General features: G+C 43.2%; 1 protein-coding gene across 5 annotated transcripts in view; it reads left to right on the top strand.

Annotated features, from left to right (window-relative positions):
- The window catches only part of PPARD (peroxisome proliferator activated receptor delta), a 74754-nt gene extending 63838 nt beyond the window's left edge, over positions 1-10916 (top strand). For 3 of the 5 annotated variants that reach the window (XM_053245202.1, XM_053245201.1, XM_053245203.1), the window contains 2 exons: positions 2231-2681; positions 5542-10916. In XM_053245202.1, the coding sequence (XP_053101177.1) occupies positions 2231-2681; positions 5542-5789 (699 nt within the window). In that variant the 3' untranslated portion in view covers positions 5790-10916. The remainder of the gene's footprint in view (positions 1-2230; positions 2682-5541) is intronic. The other 2 variants (XR_008306081.1, XR_008306082.1) reach the window with 2 other exon arrangements.
- The last annotated feature ends 3276 nt before the right edge of the window (positions 10917-14192 follow it).

The raw sequence follows: 14192 nt of genomic DNA, 5'->3' as shown, positions 1-14192 counted from the left end.
AATGTTTTCTGTATTCAGGTTATTTTAATGACTTTACTATTAGCCATTACCATCCTCAGTGGATTTTGTCCTGAATGCACAAAAAAGGTGTGTGTGTGTGTGTGTGTGAGTGGCCCTTGTTTGTCTTGTGTTTTGCTAGTAAGGGAGTATTTCCCAAGGAAAGACATTCTCCTTTCCCTCTAAGACTCTATCCTGTGTGCTTTTTCAAAAGAAAAAATGATCCAGAAAGTTTTGTGTTATGCATATATGTTCGACCTGAAAGCAACCTGAAGCCACTTCCACTCATGGAATGGCTGTTTCCAAGCTAGCAGAAGGACATTGCGTGAGAAGAGTGACCACTAATTCAGAGAAGTTCTTCCATTGGCTCTGGTTCTTGCCCAAGACTTTCCCACATGCTCTTCTCAAGATCTTTTTATGGCTTACTACAGTTTGTGGTTGTTCAAACGACCACAAGGGGATGAGCTGGGAGGAAGGCAGGAGTCTACCTTAATTAACCAGAGTCCGATCATGTCTCTGCTGCCCGTGTGCCCACTTAAGCAGTGTGGTGGCAAGCCCATTCGCTGTCGGGGCAGGGGGAGGCAGCCAGGGCCACCAGGTATCCCACAGTGCACCACCCGAGCAACGTGGTGCATTGGGAAAGCTTCATGCTGCTTGGCCGCTCCTTCCCCTGGTTCTTTGACTAAGATGGCTGCCGGCAGACTGGGAGCAGGTGCCAGTAGCACGGAGCTCTACACAACTGGCAAGTGAGGTAGGAGGCACACACTTGTTCTCCTACCTCACTTTAAGCCTGGATAGTGGATCAGGGCTACCCAGGGAGGAACAGTAGGATTGGGAGCAAACCCGGGGCTTCACACCACCAGCCCTACTTGGGTTTGCCCTGTCCTACCCAGGTAGGGCTGGTCATGAGACCTCTTTATATGCTACCACCTGTATCATCTTGCTCAGCATGTTTTTCCTACTGTTATCCCTGATACGCTGTGGCATTTGCAAGGAGCCTTCCACTAGCACTTGTGCAAGAGTCCACAAAACAGCAAGAATACATGTTCTCCTTTACTCATGGTTCTTTGAATTCAGACCAGAATTTGCATGAAATGATAAAAGCAAGCAATATAACAAAGCAAAACTCAAAATAGGTGTCATAGCACCAATGTTCCTATTCGAAAGTCTTGCTTTCCTAGATATGTAACATTTTAATTAAGGGATCAAAGCATTAAACATTTGGGTTCAGTTCCAATGCCTTGTATCTTAGCGTTTAAAAAGCCTCTGTGTGTGGAAATGCTCCAAATCAAGAAACAGCAACAAAAGCTTGTGTTAGAGCTTAACCATGACTAGTTTTGTTGGTGATTAGATGGATCAGTGGAGAATAACTTCAGGACTAGATGTAAGCCTGAATTACTTCTTTAAGAGTAGGCCTCCATGACTTCTGAAATGGCAGAGGTATTTGATAACTTATGTGCTACTTACGTCAGCAGCGTCAGCTGTTCACCATTTGAGCAGAACAGCAATGAGCTGCCCTGGCCCCAGCCTCTGGGAGGAAAAAGGGCTGATGTTGCCCCATCTCCTAGTTGGCCTCCGCTGCTGCTGGGGCTAGCCACTGCTGCTGACTGTTTGCACAGTGTATCTGAGGTAACATGAAGCGTGCCTCTGGTAGCTTTTGGCTGGCCTCTCCTCCATTCTGCTGTGCCAGCGCTAGTTCTCTCCCTCTGCCTTTCCCCTCCAGTGTTAAACTTGTGACAAATTGTTCTAAAAAGCCTGCCAGAACAAGAGTAGGTAGTCTTGGCTCTCTACCAGTTGCTGAACTACAACTCCCATCACCCCCAGCTGCACTATATCACAGCTGGGGATGATAGGAGTTGTTGTTCAGCAATAGCTGAAGAGTCAAGGATGCCTATTCCTGTGCGAACACATTCTTAGATGTACAGCCTTCACTGTCTGTCTAGGAATGGGCAGTGATGGAGTTAGACCAGGGCTGCACATCTTGGGCCATCCTGCAGATGTTGGACTACAGTTCTGTCATCCCTGACTATTGGCCACTATGGCTGGGGATGATGGGAGCTGTAGTCCAAAACCAGCTGGAGGGCCCAAGTTGTGCGGTCCTGGGCTAGACAAATCTCTTTTCAGGGCGGATTTGATCTGCAGCACTATAGCCAGGTAAGTATAATAGGTTTGTGTAGTATGTGGCTGGATTCCTCACCACAGTATCATAACTTCATGCATTTGTTCTTTGTAGCCCTTTGTGATTCATGACATGGATACCCTATGGCAAGCGGAAAAGGGCCTGGTGTGGAAGCAGCTGGTAAACGGTATACCGCCATGCAAGGAGATTGGTGTCCATGTCTTTTACCGCTGCCAGTGCACAACAGTGGAAACGGTGCGGGAGCTCACAGAATTTGCCAAGAGCATCCCTAGCTTCATCAGCCTCTATCTTAACGACCAGGTGACTCTGCTGAAATATGGGGTGCATGAGGCCATCTTTGCCATGCTTGCCTCCATCATGAACAAGGATGGACTCCTGGTGGCCAACGGGAATGGCTTTGTGACACGCGAGTTCCTGCGCAGCTTGCGCAAGCCCTTCAATGAAATCATGGAGCCCAAATTTGAGTTTGCTGTGAAGTTCAATGCCCTGGAGTTGGATGACAGTGACCTGTCTCTCTTTGTCGCTGCCATTATCCTGTGTGGAGGTGAGACTAGGATGTCACAGAGGTGGTGGAAGGGAGCTGACTGGGGAGACAGGGCCATTGTAAACCAGGTTGCATTGCCTGAGTATGGGTAGTGCTGATCTGAGAGTGAGATTGTTATGCTAGCTATGCAAACAGGATGAAAAGCTTTACCAGTTTTCTAAAGCATGTAGAAACCTGTTAGTAGATCTGTTACTCGTTAGTAGATACGTTACTAATTGTGTCTATAAGTAGTGTGCATCCTTCTGTCTCTGTTCCTCTATTCCAAGCATAATTCCAAAGTGCATCTGCCTATCATCCCAAAAGTGAGCTGAATTGCTGCCCAGCTGCTTGGATCTCAAAGCATTCAACAGCCCACTTACTACAACATTCTTGTTTGCTCCTTTCTCCTCTTTCAGCATGCCTGCCACTTCCTTTTTAATCATCTTTCTAAATCTGTTCTCAGTTTCTCTTTTCTTTCTCCTGGCCTCTCACGTCATGTTGACTTTTCGGGTCTTGGTCCCTTGTATCTGCCTTACTCCATTCAGATCTCTGGCAGTTTTGACCATATGATTCTTCCTTCTTACACTCTGCCCCCCCCGCCCCCGCCTCCCTCTTGTGTCCAAAAATTTTGGACTCCAAATGGCTTTTCTTCCATGCAACTCAAGGTGACCCAAAACTACTTAACTTCAGCCAAGTTTGTTCATTCAATCAATCCTATTTATTACGATCAAAGACCAGCACAGGATATAATACAGATACAGTAAAATAAAAGATCATGTAGCAATAAAATCATATTGCATTAAAATTATTATAGTCTGAATTATCATGAAATAGTTACAACTAAATTACTAAAAATTAATATGTTATAGACTATAAAGTTTTAATTTATAAAATACAACTCTAAAATTGTGGGGAGATTAATAAAATAAAATAGAGATAAAGCAAGGGAAATATATATTCTTAATTACATACAACTATCTATAAAAGTAAGGATGTCTAAAAAGTCAAAAATATTTAAAATATCAGGTGAAAAATGTGAAGTAAAACTAACTAAAATAGGGCGAACATGTAAAATATTCAAGAGTAAAATCTGCTACATGGGCTAAGGGCTGGCAGTCAGGGTCCGGCAGATCTTGCATGCTGCCATGCAGAACCTGGCAGCATTGTATGTGAAGGTCTGACTTCCATCCGCGAGCACCATCTTGGTGTAGTCTTGATTAAAGCACCCAGGGTATCTTAGAAATAGGGGGAGTCTGAGCTTGTCTCAGCTGTCTTTGTAAAAGGGGCAAGAGAGGAGACCAAGTTTGTTATATCTTGTGTGAATACAGCAAGATACCCTGAGGGTGAAATTCCCTATTTCACTTCCCAATTAATAATCAATTTCCCCCTTATTCCTATATGTTGTTAACCCCGGTCAACTTCAATGCCTGGTTAACCAGGCAAATATTGTGAAAAGAATGTCTTGCAGGGGGGAAAACACCTATTTGTATCCTTAAAAGTATTTTCTAGTATTTTAATTTTTTTGATCTCTTGTGCTGCAAAGGGAATGAACTCTGATCAGTGAAAAGTTTTGTTTTTTAAATTTATTTATTTTTTATTTATTCGATTTCTATACCGCCCTTTCAAAAATGGCTCAGGGCGGTTTACACAGAGAAATAATAAATAAATAAGATGGATCCCTGTCCCAAAGGGCTCACAATCTAAGAAGAAACACAAGGTAGACACCAGCAACAGTCACTGGAGGTACTGTGCTGGGGGTGGATAGGGCCAGTTACTCTCCCCCTGCTAAATAAAGAGAATCACCATGTTAAAAGGTGCCTCTTTGCCAAGTTAGCAGTCATTTAAATGACTCTTAAATATTCGGCATTTAAATCAGGAGAGTGGTTAGCCTTGTGGGTTGTTTTTTTTTTTAAAGAGGCACTTATGTGTTTATGTACATAAGTGTTCATCCTTCACCTTGTTAAATATCTATTGACCTAAAAATACACACACCGTTCTGTATTACATGCCCACCTGTTTCTCCCCCCGTCTTGTGAAACTGACAAGCTTTTATTTTATTTTAATCATGTATCTGATGTTTCCATTAAATAGACACAAGGTGGAGAGAAGCTTTGTTAGTTTTACCAATGCTTTTTATATGTGCGCTTTTAAAGGGGGGGAAACATGCTGGTAAAACTTGAGATTCTCCACTGCCTTTCATTTTTGCTGGCAACCACAGGAAGGTGGGCTATTAAGGAATTGGCCATGCTGCAGATTCTGTGGTTATGACAAAAGAATAATAGGGAAAGGGAGTTGCACCACACCTGTCAATGATGCCAAAGAGACATTCAATATAGGCAGGAGATGTTAAGGTGTGGAAAGAGCCATTCCCAAATGCGTACAACTCTATGGGGGGAAATCATGAGTGGTCTGTTCATAAGCAACACAAAATCAGGATGGTTGAAATGTGATTGGAAATTCACCTTCCTGCATATGGCCATCAGTCTGTTTTTAAAAACCTGATATAAGTGATTTTAAAACAAGATTTCTGGATCTTACACATGTACACCAGCTATGTGAGAGAAGCTCGAAAATGCTTTTAAGTGCCATATGAAATTAGACAAATACTGTTCTCTTAGCCTTAGGATCAATGTATCTAATCTGCAGCATCAAGTGGTAAAATTCTCCCAAGGCTGCAGTATGCCTAGGGTGTGGGCTTGAATCCCACCATCCTGTCCCTCCCCGCAAAAGTTCCCCGTAGATAGAAAAATGCCATGCTGAGGAGAAGCCTAACTGACCTATTCTTGGTAAAATGAGGAATGTGCATAAGTAACATGTGCTGAGAGGGGCAAATATTTGGAAAACATTGTCTTATTTGTTTTCTGTCTGTCCTTTTTTGCAGACCGTCCTGGCCTGATAAATGTTAAACAGGTAGAGGAGATTCAAGACAATATCCTCCAGGCTCTTGAGTTCCACCTGCAGGCTAACCACCCAGACACTCAATACCTCTTCCCAAAGCTGCTTCAGAAGATGGCTGATCTGCGGCAGCTAGTGACTGAGAATGCACAGCTAGTGCAGAAGATCAAAAAGACAGAAACAGAAACTTCTCTGCACCCGCTTTTGCAGGAAATCTACAGAGACATGTACTGAGGAGCCTATATTTATGAGATAGGTTAAAGCCATGGAGTCCAGCAAAATGCTTTGTACATTAGCAAAGAAATCCCCCGGGTCTTCCATTCCCTCTTCTGGAATTGCTTTTTCCATATGACTCCTATGTACTGTACATCCTACGTACTGTACAGCATAAGACTGGCATCTACCACATGGTGGTGGATCAGGGCTTCCGTTAATATACACTAAGTGAAACTTAAGGCACACCATAAGCTAAATATCTGTTGCTACAGGTCAGCTGTTACACTGTTCCAGAGCAGCTGATGTGTTTACACACACAGTGCAAATGTGTTTGAACTATGGGTTGGATTTTTATATGGGACAATGCAGATTGTGTCTGGATGATTAAAGCAAGCAGTAGCTTGCCTGGCAGGTACAGGAACAGCACTTAACATCAGATATCTGTTGTATGTTATTTTTATATTGCACTCTAGCTTGGCCCTAAGCCGTAAATTTTAGGATGTTACAAAGAAGGGGCGTGTGTGTGTGCCTGTGTACAGATTTTCCCAAAGAAACCTCCAAGTGTTTTGATGAAGGGTACGGACACTCCTTGTGGAGATACTTTGAGAGGGGGAGCCTTCTGCATGTTAGGCCGTATCTCCTGACCTCCACAATGGTCCCTCTCTTGAGTTACAACAGACTGTTGTTGACGCTCTTTATGGGCATCTATGGCACTTGTTGACTTAGCAAAAAGAGGAGGGCTGCTTTTCCCATTCCCTGCACTTTGCTCCAGTGCTTGCCAAATTTGGCTCTGAAAGCAGGTGAGGGTGGGAGTTTGCTCTTGGGTCATAGCTGCCAAAAGTCCTTCTGCTTCCTTCATCTGAGCCAAAGTAGAAGTGACACTCCCTGGTGTTTGGAAGGAAGAGTAATTGCGGAAGCCTTTCAGTGTGGCTCCCTGCTTAGAGGGATATAATGTGGATTCAGTCCTTAGGAGGGCAGCAGATGGAGCACTCTGAAATCAGGGTGACCCAAGGATGTTACTGAAGGTGATCATTGCTTTTTCTCTTCTTCCACCCTGCCCCCTTCCTCCTGGTATTCCCAAAATTGTTCCCAAGAGAACTGAATGAGGACTCCTGATATGTGAATTGCAACTGTGCCTTTCTCACAAGCACATACAGCAAATATGCTGGTGTTTTGCCCGTTGGTTTCCCCACCTTCACAGTAAAAGTGCTGATAAGAACCACTGCATAAGCAAACTGCATTTCAGCATCTCTCCCTGGTGATTCCTCTTGAAATTGTCACAACTGTTGTTTTATATTTCTCAACATTTTAGAGCAAACAACAATATATTTTTATCTTGCTGGGGTGGTTCTACTTCAGTCTTTTGGGAACTCACCCTGGCACCTTTTGCCATCACTACATTCACTTTGAGTGTCTGGCTTTCTTGCCAGTTAGTGCACAAGGATCTCCAATTGCAGGGAGACCGTGGTTGCATGAATGTGTGGACAAGGTGAGGCCAATCCTGCCTGGGTGTGGTTGATCCACTGTGTGACCCTGTTGGATTTCTTCCATCTATGATTTCCAATATATTTTCAGTATTAATGCTCTCAGATTCAATCAGCATCATGCTGAGAAGGGGCCGGAGAGCCTTAACACTGGGATTTTCACTCTTGTACGGCTTTCTTGCTATGTGGCCTTAGGCATGCTTGCTTATTTCAATACACTTCCAAATGGATTTCATGCTGCTGGTGGTGAGAAATTATTGTCAAAAGAACTTTGAACTAGCAAGCAGAATGTAATGACATCACAAGTACATGATGATAGACTCTGAGGTGGTACAGATGCTGTTTGAAGTATTTCAACCCAAATCATATAGTTCTTTTTCCTGGATCTTTTGAGCTGCATTCTGTTTCTATGGCTAGATTTTGGTGCAGAGAACTCTAAAGAGCTTTCAGTAACTCATCATTACATTAGTGGATAGGGATATTTTTAAAAGGTGCTCCTTCTACAGTACAGATAATACTGTTCTAGAATAGGGGTGGGCAAGCCTGGCCATCCTCTATGTTGTAGATTTTGGACTACAGCTCCCAGCATCCCCAGCCACTATAAATTGTGGCTGGGGAAGGTGGGAGTTGTAGTTCAAAAACAGCTGGAGGACCAAGTTTACCCACCCCTGTTCTAGAACCTGTGCTATTAATTTTTGTATGAATTTCCCTTGGTAGTCACAGGTGGGGGGCGGGAAACAGTTATAGCACCCATTTTTCTCTCTGGGCTGTGGCTCTTGACTTGGGTATCCATTTGTGCAACACACCATCTGCAAAAATTTGATGTTGGATGCCTTTCTGTGCCTGTATGACCCAAGAGCGTGCGCCATATGAGTGCGGGGCCTCCACTCCAGTCACAAACAGCACAGGGAGAAACTCTTGAAATATATTTGTTTGGACAAGAAAGCCTAAAGTTAGTCTAGGTTACTGCCCAGGTATATTAGTTTGTGCTGAGATTTTCTCTTTGCTTTATGGTGGCTTCCTGAGATGTGCTAGCTATTGCACTGTAGCAGAAAGTGATGACCCAGCTCATCCAAGGGTGTGGGGTGAGGGTTATGGTTGCTTTCAGGGATATTGGGCTAAGGGGTGGATGCTTGGGTTAAGACAGACCTGCAAATATGCAGTGTGGAAGTAGCATGCAAACTGCAGGCCATCTTTGCAGCTTTCTGCATGTTCAATAGGCAAAGATTCTGCCAAAAGCATCAAAGCTGGATCAGCTGCACATTGCCCTTAGCTCCACGGGGAGCCAGCCACTTCCAGTGCTTAGCCACACAGAGTAGTCCTACGTACAGCATCAGCGAAGACTGTTAAAGGCATTCGAACCAGGAGAAGCCACAGTGATGTTTTGAAAGGCATGCAGGGAGTGCTGAGGAATGTAGGTTTATCCAGTGCTTCCCCCCTATAAAACTTTATGGGGAACGACTACATTTCCCAGCACTCTCCATATGCCTTGCCACATGCCATGTGGCAAGGCTTATGGGGAGTGCTGGGCATACCTTCCACAACACCACTGGAGCTTACTATGACTCTAGATCCCTTTAATGGTTCTCCCTGGTACTGTGCACAGGACCACTCTGCCCAGAGATAAGTGTTGGGATCAGCAGCGCCTCCCATGGGGCCAGGGGTGGTGTGCAGATGATTCAGCTTCAAAGCCAAATCTTTGCACAGTCCTAGTAATCAATAATCCCCCAGTATTTTCAGGCTGCTTGGGCTTGCTGGCAAAGCCCAAGCTTTGGTGACAAAAAGTAGGGAAGAGGGAGAGCCCCAATGTAGTCTGCATATGGATCTGTGCAAAAAATATCCAGAGATATTTTTCTAAAGAAGATTGGATTGTGCCTGCATATTGAGGGCAACTCCATACTTTACATGGCAAGTGTGCATTGTGTATATATTGATTGGGCCAGCTTTCTCTGTCATTCACATGGCGCTTGCTACCGGAAATGCTGTCATGCAATGTAACAGACCATTTTGCCTTATAAAACGTAGAGCTCTCCTCATTTAACTCCACTGCTAGTATACTAGCTTGTTACAAACAAGATGCCTGCAAGCATATCTTGTCCTTTCAGAATTGAATTTTGGCTCCAGGAGCCACACATGACTGATAGCCAAAGCTACATCACTCAGTTGTCCTGGCCAGCTAGCAGATACTTTGATATTTCCATAATATATATGTTTTCCAGCCTACCCAAGCCAGTTTTTTAAAAACTGTAATTCCTTATTAAGAAAACAAACATGTAAAATGTCTATAATGGAGATTTGAGTTATGCACACACCTGGCTAAGATTTGATCATAACCTGGGTACTTTGCCCCCAGCTGTTCTTCAACCAGTACCAAAGTCTCTTCATCTCCACAAGTGCTTGATGCTCTTCATGTTCAGGTGCCATCTCAAGCCACTTCTATGTTAGGCGATTCTTAATCTGTCTGATTAAGATGACTCTTCTGGTTGTGTAGGGCTATTACAGCAAAAGGCAAGATCTATTTATGCTGCTTTGCTTGTTGGGCAAGGAGAATACCTGACATCCCCAATTACCCAACAATGTTGCAATACCTGGTTCTCCTTTTTCCCCCTTAAGTCTGATTGACTCACTGCAGGAATTTATTGAGAACACAGAGATGAGCTCAGGTCTGCCATGCTTAGAAATCTAGCTGTTTCTCTCTGATAAATCTCATGTGGTCCCTGATGATTATTAGTAGGGAGGCTTGAGTAATTATTGCTGGCATCATTGGGAGGCTGCTGCTCAGGTCAAATGGGAGTCATCAGGTGGTGAGGAATCCAGATGGGGACTATGGTGGTGGCAAAGGGTCAAAGCTTCGTTCTTCCCACACCAAGGTCCTGATCTAATCACCACCATTCTGTATTTAGTACAGAAAACTTAAGTGCATCAGCTCTGATGTTCTGTTTAATATGACATGTAGTTTGGCCCCCAGTTCTAGTCTCAAAGACCACCAACACTTTAATAGCAAATCCCATTACCTTCTACTGTTATTTCCACCCCCAGCTCCATTAGGGTCACGGAATTCTTTGATCATTGGATAATTCCATTCACTACCTAGGCATTGTGATTGATAAGTGTATGGTAATTAGCTAGAGTATGTGTGCTTTCTTGCTAGTGCAGAGGAAGCAAGGTATTTAATCCTTGTAGTCTTCTTCCAGCTCTGCACTGATGTACTGACTGGTACTTGACTTTGCTGTGCCTCTATTTCCAGGTCAGAATAACTGGGATGTTCTACTTCACAGACATGGTGTGAGGGTGGCGGAATGCATCTTCGTAAAGCAATTTGGAGTCTTCATGTAGCAGGAGCCAGAGTTGGGCAAATCATTAACAAGAAATAACTTGTGATTTTTAACTTCAAGTACCTGCCCTGGACCTTCATCTTCAATCATTACCCTTAAAGGCCTCTTCACCTGACCCCTACTATCCCTCAGGAGATGCTGGACATGTATTTCACTTGAGGAGCGTGCACACTTTTTTTTTTTCTGCAGAGGGGGAGAGATGTTGTAGCAATCCTCGAATTGAAATGTATATTTTTGCTAGAAGTACAAAACTCCAGGTGTTTTTAATAATATAAATAGTGACTGACAACTCTAAATAAAGTGGAAATAAATATTTAAGAAATTTACAGTGTAGCACTTCTTCCACCAATTTTATACTCTTTGCATCTACATTATACCCATCTGTTACCAATGCAGATTTCAGATGTGAGTAAGATAATACCTTCTGTTAGGACCAATCACAATGGGGGTATGCAAACTTTTTAGTTACAATGAATTTTTCCTTGGGCTAACTGATCAAAACACTTCTTTTCAAAGGAGAAAGATATTTCTGGGCAAAAACATTGTGGACCAAACATGTAGACATAGTGGCTGATCTACTGTGCAATGGTAAGTCCACCTAGTAATGTTGCATGTATGCATATTGTGCAAATGTTACTACATGAGAGTAAGCCCACTAGAAATGGCTTACCCTTGTGTAGCTTCATTTGTACAACTTGCATGCATGCGGTGTTACTAGGCTGATGTATCATTGTGCAGTCTCTTAGCCAGTTGAAGTCTTAAAATAACACAGGAAAGTTTGGGAGACTAAAGAGAATAGAACAGTATCTTTTGGGCAAAAGAGGTCTGGTTAAGTGGGGCAACCACTCAGGTGAGGGTGGAGATCTCTCTGAGGTGAGGGGGATGTGGCGGGGAGGGTGGGTGAGGGGAGCAATCAAGTGGATTAAGCTGGTTAACTGAAATGCACAAGTGAAGTGGGGAAATGCATTCAGATTTTGCCATGTGTAGTGGTGGTGAAGTAATGCTATATCAGCTTCAGATCCCTGTCTGTGTATACATGTACCTGCTAAATCTGCATGTGTGATTCTGCTCCTTCTCACCTGGGAGAGGCTAACTTCTGTCAGTGACAAATATCTTATACCAAGTAGCAGGATCTGGTAACCAAAAGTATTTCCTCCTTGTGTGGATTTACAGTAGCTTTGACTTCCTTCTATACATAGCCCCAACCCAGACTAGATGCAGACTAAACAGAGACAAGTTGAACTTAGAGACAAGATCCAGAATAGGCTAAGAAAACTGAGTGTCGTCAGCATGTTTAGCCAGATGGTTGCATAAATACCCAAATGCCTCCTGCACATGCTGAAAAAGAATTTTCTCAAGACAGTTTGATCTAAGCCACAAAACTAACCTGATCTCATTTTCAAATTTCTTATGAGGCACCCCAGACAGAAAATATCCCTTCACAAAATTGTGGAGATGTTTGTGCAAATTTGTTTTGTTCTAAGCACTACAAAAAAAATATGTACAAGTGCAGGCTGCTTCAGGTAGAAACTGTCTCAGGTCCACCCCCACCCCCTCACACACCTTAATTTAATAATCAAAAGTGTCAGACCATCACAGCAAGAGCCATAATCCTGTCTCATCCCTATCCCAAGCAAGTTTCCCACAAGCAGTAGTGGATTTGAGTGGCCAAGGTATGAGTCTAAAAGTCCTGACCCCCACTCATAAATGTATGTTGTTGTTACTCAGTTATAAAAATAATGTATTCTACAGGTTGAAAGCAGTTGTGACTGAGGGTTGGCACTGAAATAAAAATTGGAGGGCCCAAGTCCTGTTCACAATAACAGTGCAAAGCAAGAGGTAAGTGGGTAGGATGTCTCCACAGGGATCAAACCAGCATCCTGTGCAATAGAGGTGCCTGACATATTGAAACTCTGGCCTTAGTACGATGTTCTGTGTTGTTTTTCGGCCTTCCTTTTTTCCTCTTTTTGTTTTTTGATTGACCTGAATGTTTTTCAAAAATCCTCATGTGTGTAATGATACTGAATCTATTTTAGCCCTACTCAGATATGTTATATCTGTATACTCATACATACTTTTGTGTGAATGACTGTACTTGTTTTCATTTTAACAGTGGACCTGGGTGCAGGCTCCTCAAGTGCATGTACAAATAGGAAATGCACTACTGTACCTGTCTTCAACATAACATGTGACTAGCTGTACCTGTGTACACTCTTATGATTGTTCAACATAATGTCTGAGCAGGGTTCTTTTCTCCCATTTAATAGGACTAACGTGGCAGCTCTTCTTTACCTGACACTGTAAATATGGCCTGACTGTATCTGATGCAGCTTCTAAGCAATGAGATTAGGAAAGGAAGGGTTGAAAGGCAGGTGGCAGGCCATCTTACCTCTCTGTCCTACTTAATATAGTAGTATAGTCAATTGTCATTAAACATTTCATCTGTTTCAATATGAAGAACACCTCCATTGTTAACTTCAAGAGAAGCAGCCATGTTGTCTGTTACAACAAAATACTAGAGTACAGAATTCTGTGTCATTTTTAAACAAAACAATTCATAAGTGTTTGTGGGTTAGAGATGGCTTCATCTGATGCATCTTATGAAGTGGGCTCTAGAGCACAAAAGCTTGGTTCAGAAGCTGACTTTAAAGAACATTCCCCATGCTACATCTTCTCTATGTTTTTGTTGTAACTCATGGCATGTTTCATCACATCTTTCTTCCAAAGCTTTGAGTTTACATGAAAGCAATTGACATTCCTGGGCACATGGTGTACAGTGTCTGGGTTAACTCTTCAGTGTTAGTGGGGAGTTACAGGCAGACTGCAACCACATTTTTGTTGTTGTATTGAAGTGCCCTTTGACATTCTAGCTAATGTCCAAGCTTACACGTTCCTGCCCTAATATATAGTGTGGTCCCCTCTCTTCTTTACTATGCTTGCTCAACTATCATAGTCTCTGTGACAAAAAGCATAGGACTATGCTTTTGCTTGAGTTGGGAGATTTAGCTCTGAAACCAATCAACACGGGTGCAATAACAAACGATTACTTATGGCAAAAGCAAAACAGCCCCCCACAGAAGCAATGGACTTGGAAGCAAGCCTTGTGAAAAGCAGTAATAGTTTATTGAAACAACAGAAGCACAATGCAAAATGGAGGTATCTGGCAACTTGGGCCAAAACATAGAACAGTTCTGTGGGCAAAACAGTTGAGGACTCAAATAAATTAGGAACAACTATGTGAGCAACCAAAAGGGGAGAGGGTGCAATTACACAGGTTAAAAAGGGGAAGGGGAGATAGGGATAGAGTGCAGAGCAGAGTTGGAGGTAAAATGACATACTGTATACTTTTCCTGTTCTGATGAACTCCTGTGCAATGCTTTGGGAATGTTGACTGTCCCTCTTGAGTTTGCCAGTGGAGGACACCACAGATACACAGTGCATTGCAGGCCAACTCAAGACTGTAGCTCTGCGTGAGGTCTCAGCAATCTGTGGGGAGCACCAAGAGCCCTTCACAGCAAGCCCAGTTAGGAGGGTATTAGCCTCAAGGGGGTTCTCTCTGCTCAAGGAATCCTGGCCCTTTCAAGCAGTCAAAATACAAGATA

The sequence above is a fragment of the Hemicordylus capensis genome, chromosome 4, assembly GCF_027244095.1.
Source record: "Hemicordylus capensis ecotype Gifberg chromosome 4, rHemCap1.1.pri, whole genome shotgun sequence".
NCBI classification, from domain to species: domain Eukaryota; kingdom Metazoa; phylum Chordata; class Lepidosauria; order Squamata; family Cordylidae; genus Hemicordylus; species Hemicordylus capensis.
The sequence above is the reverse complement of the archived record's forward strand: the minus strand, read 5'-3'. Positions and strand labels throughout refer to the sequence as shown.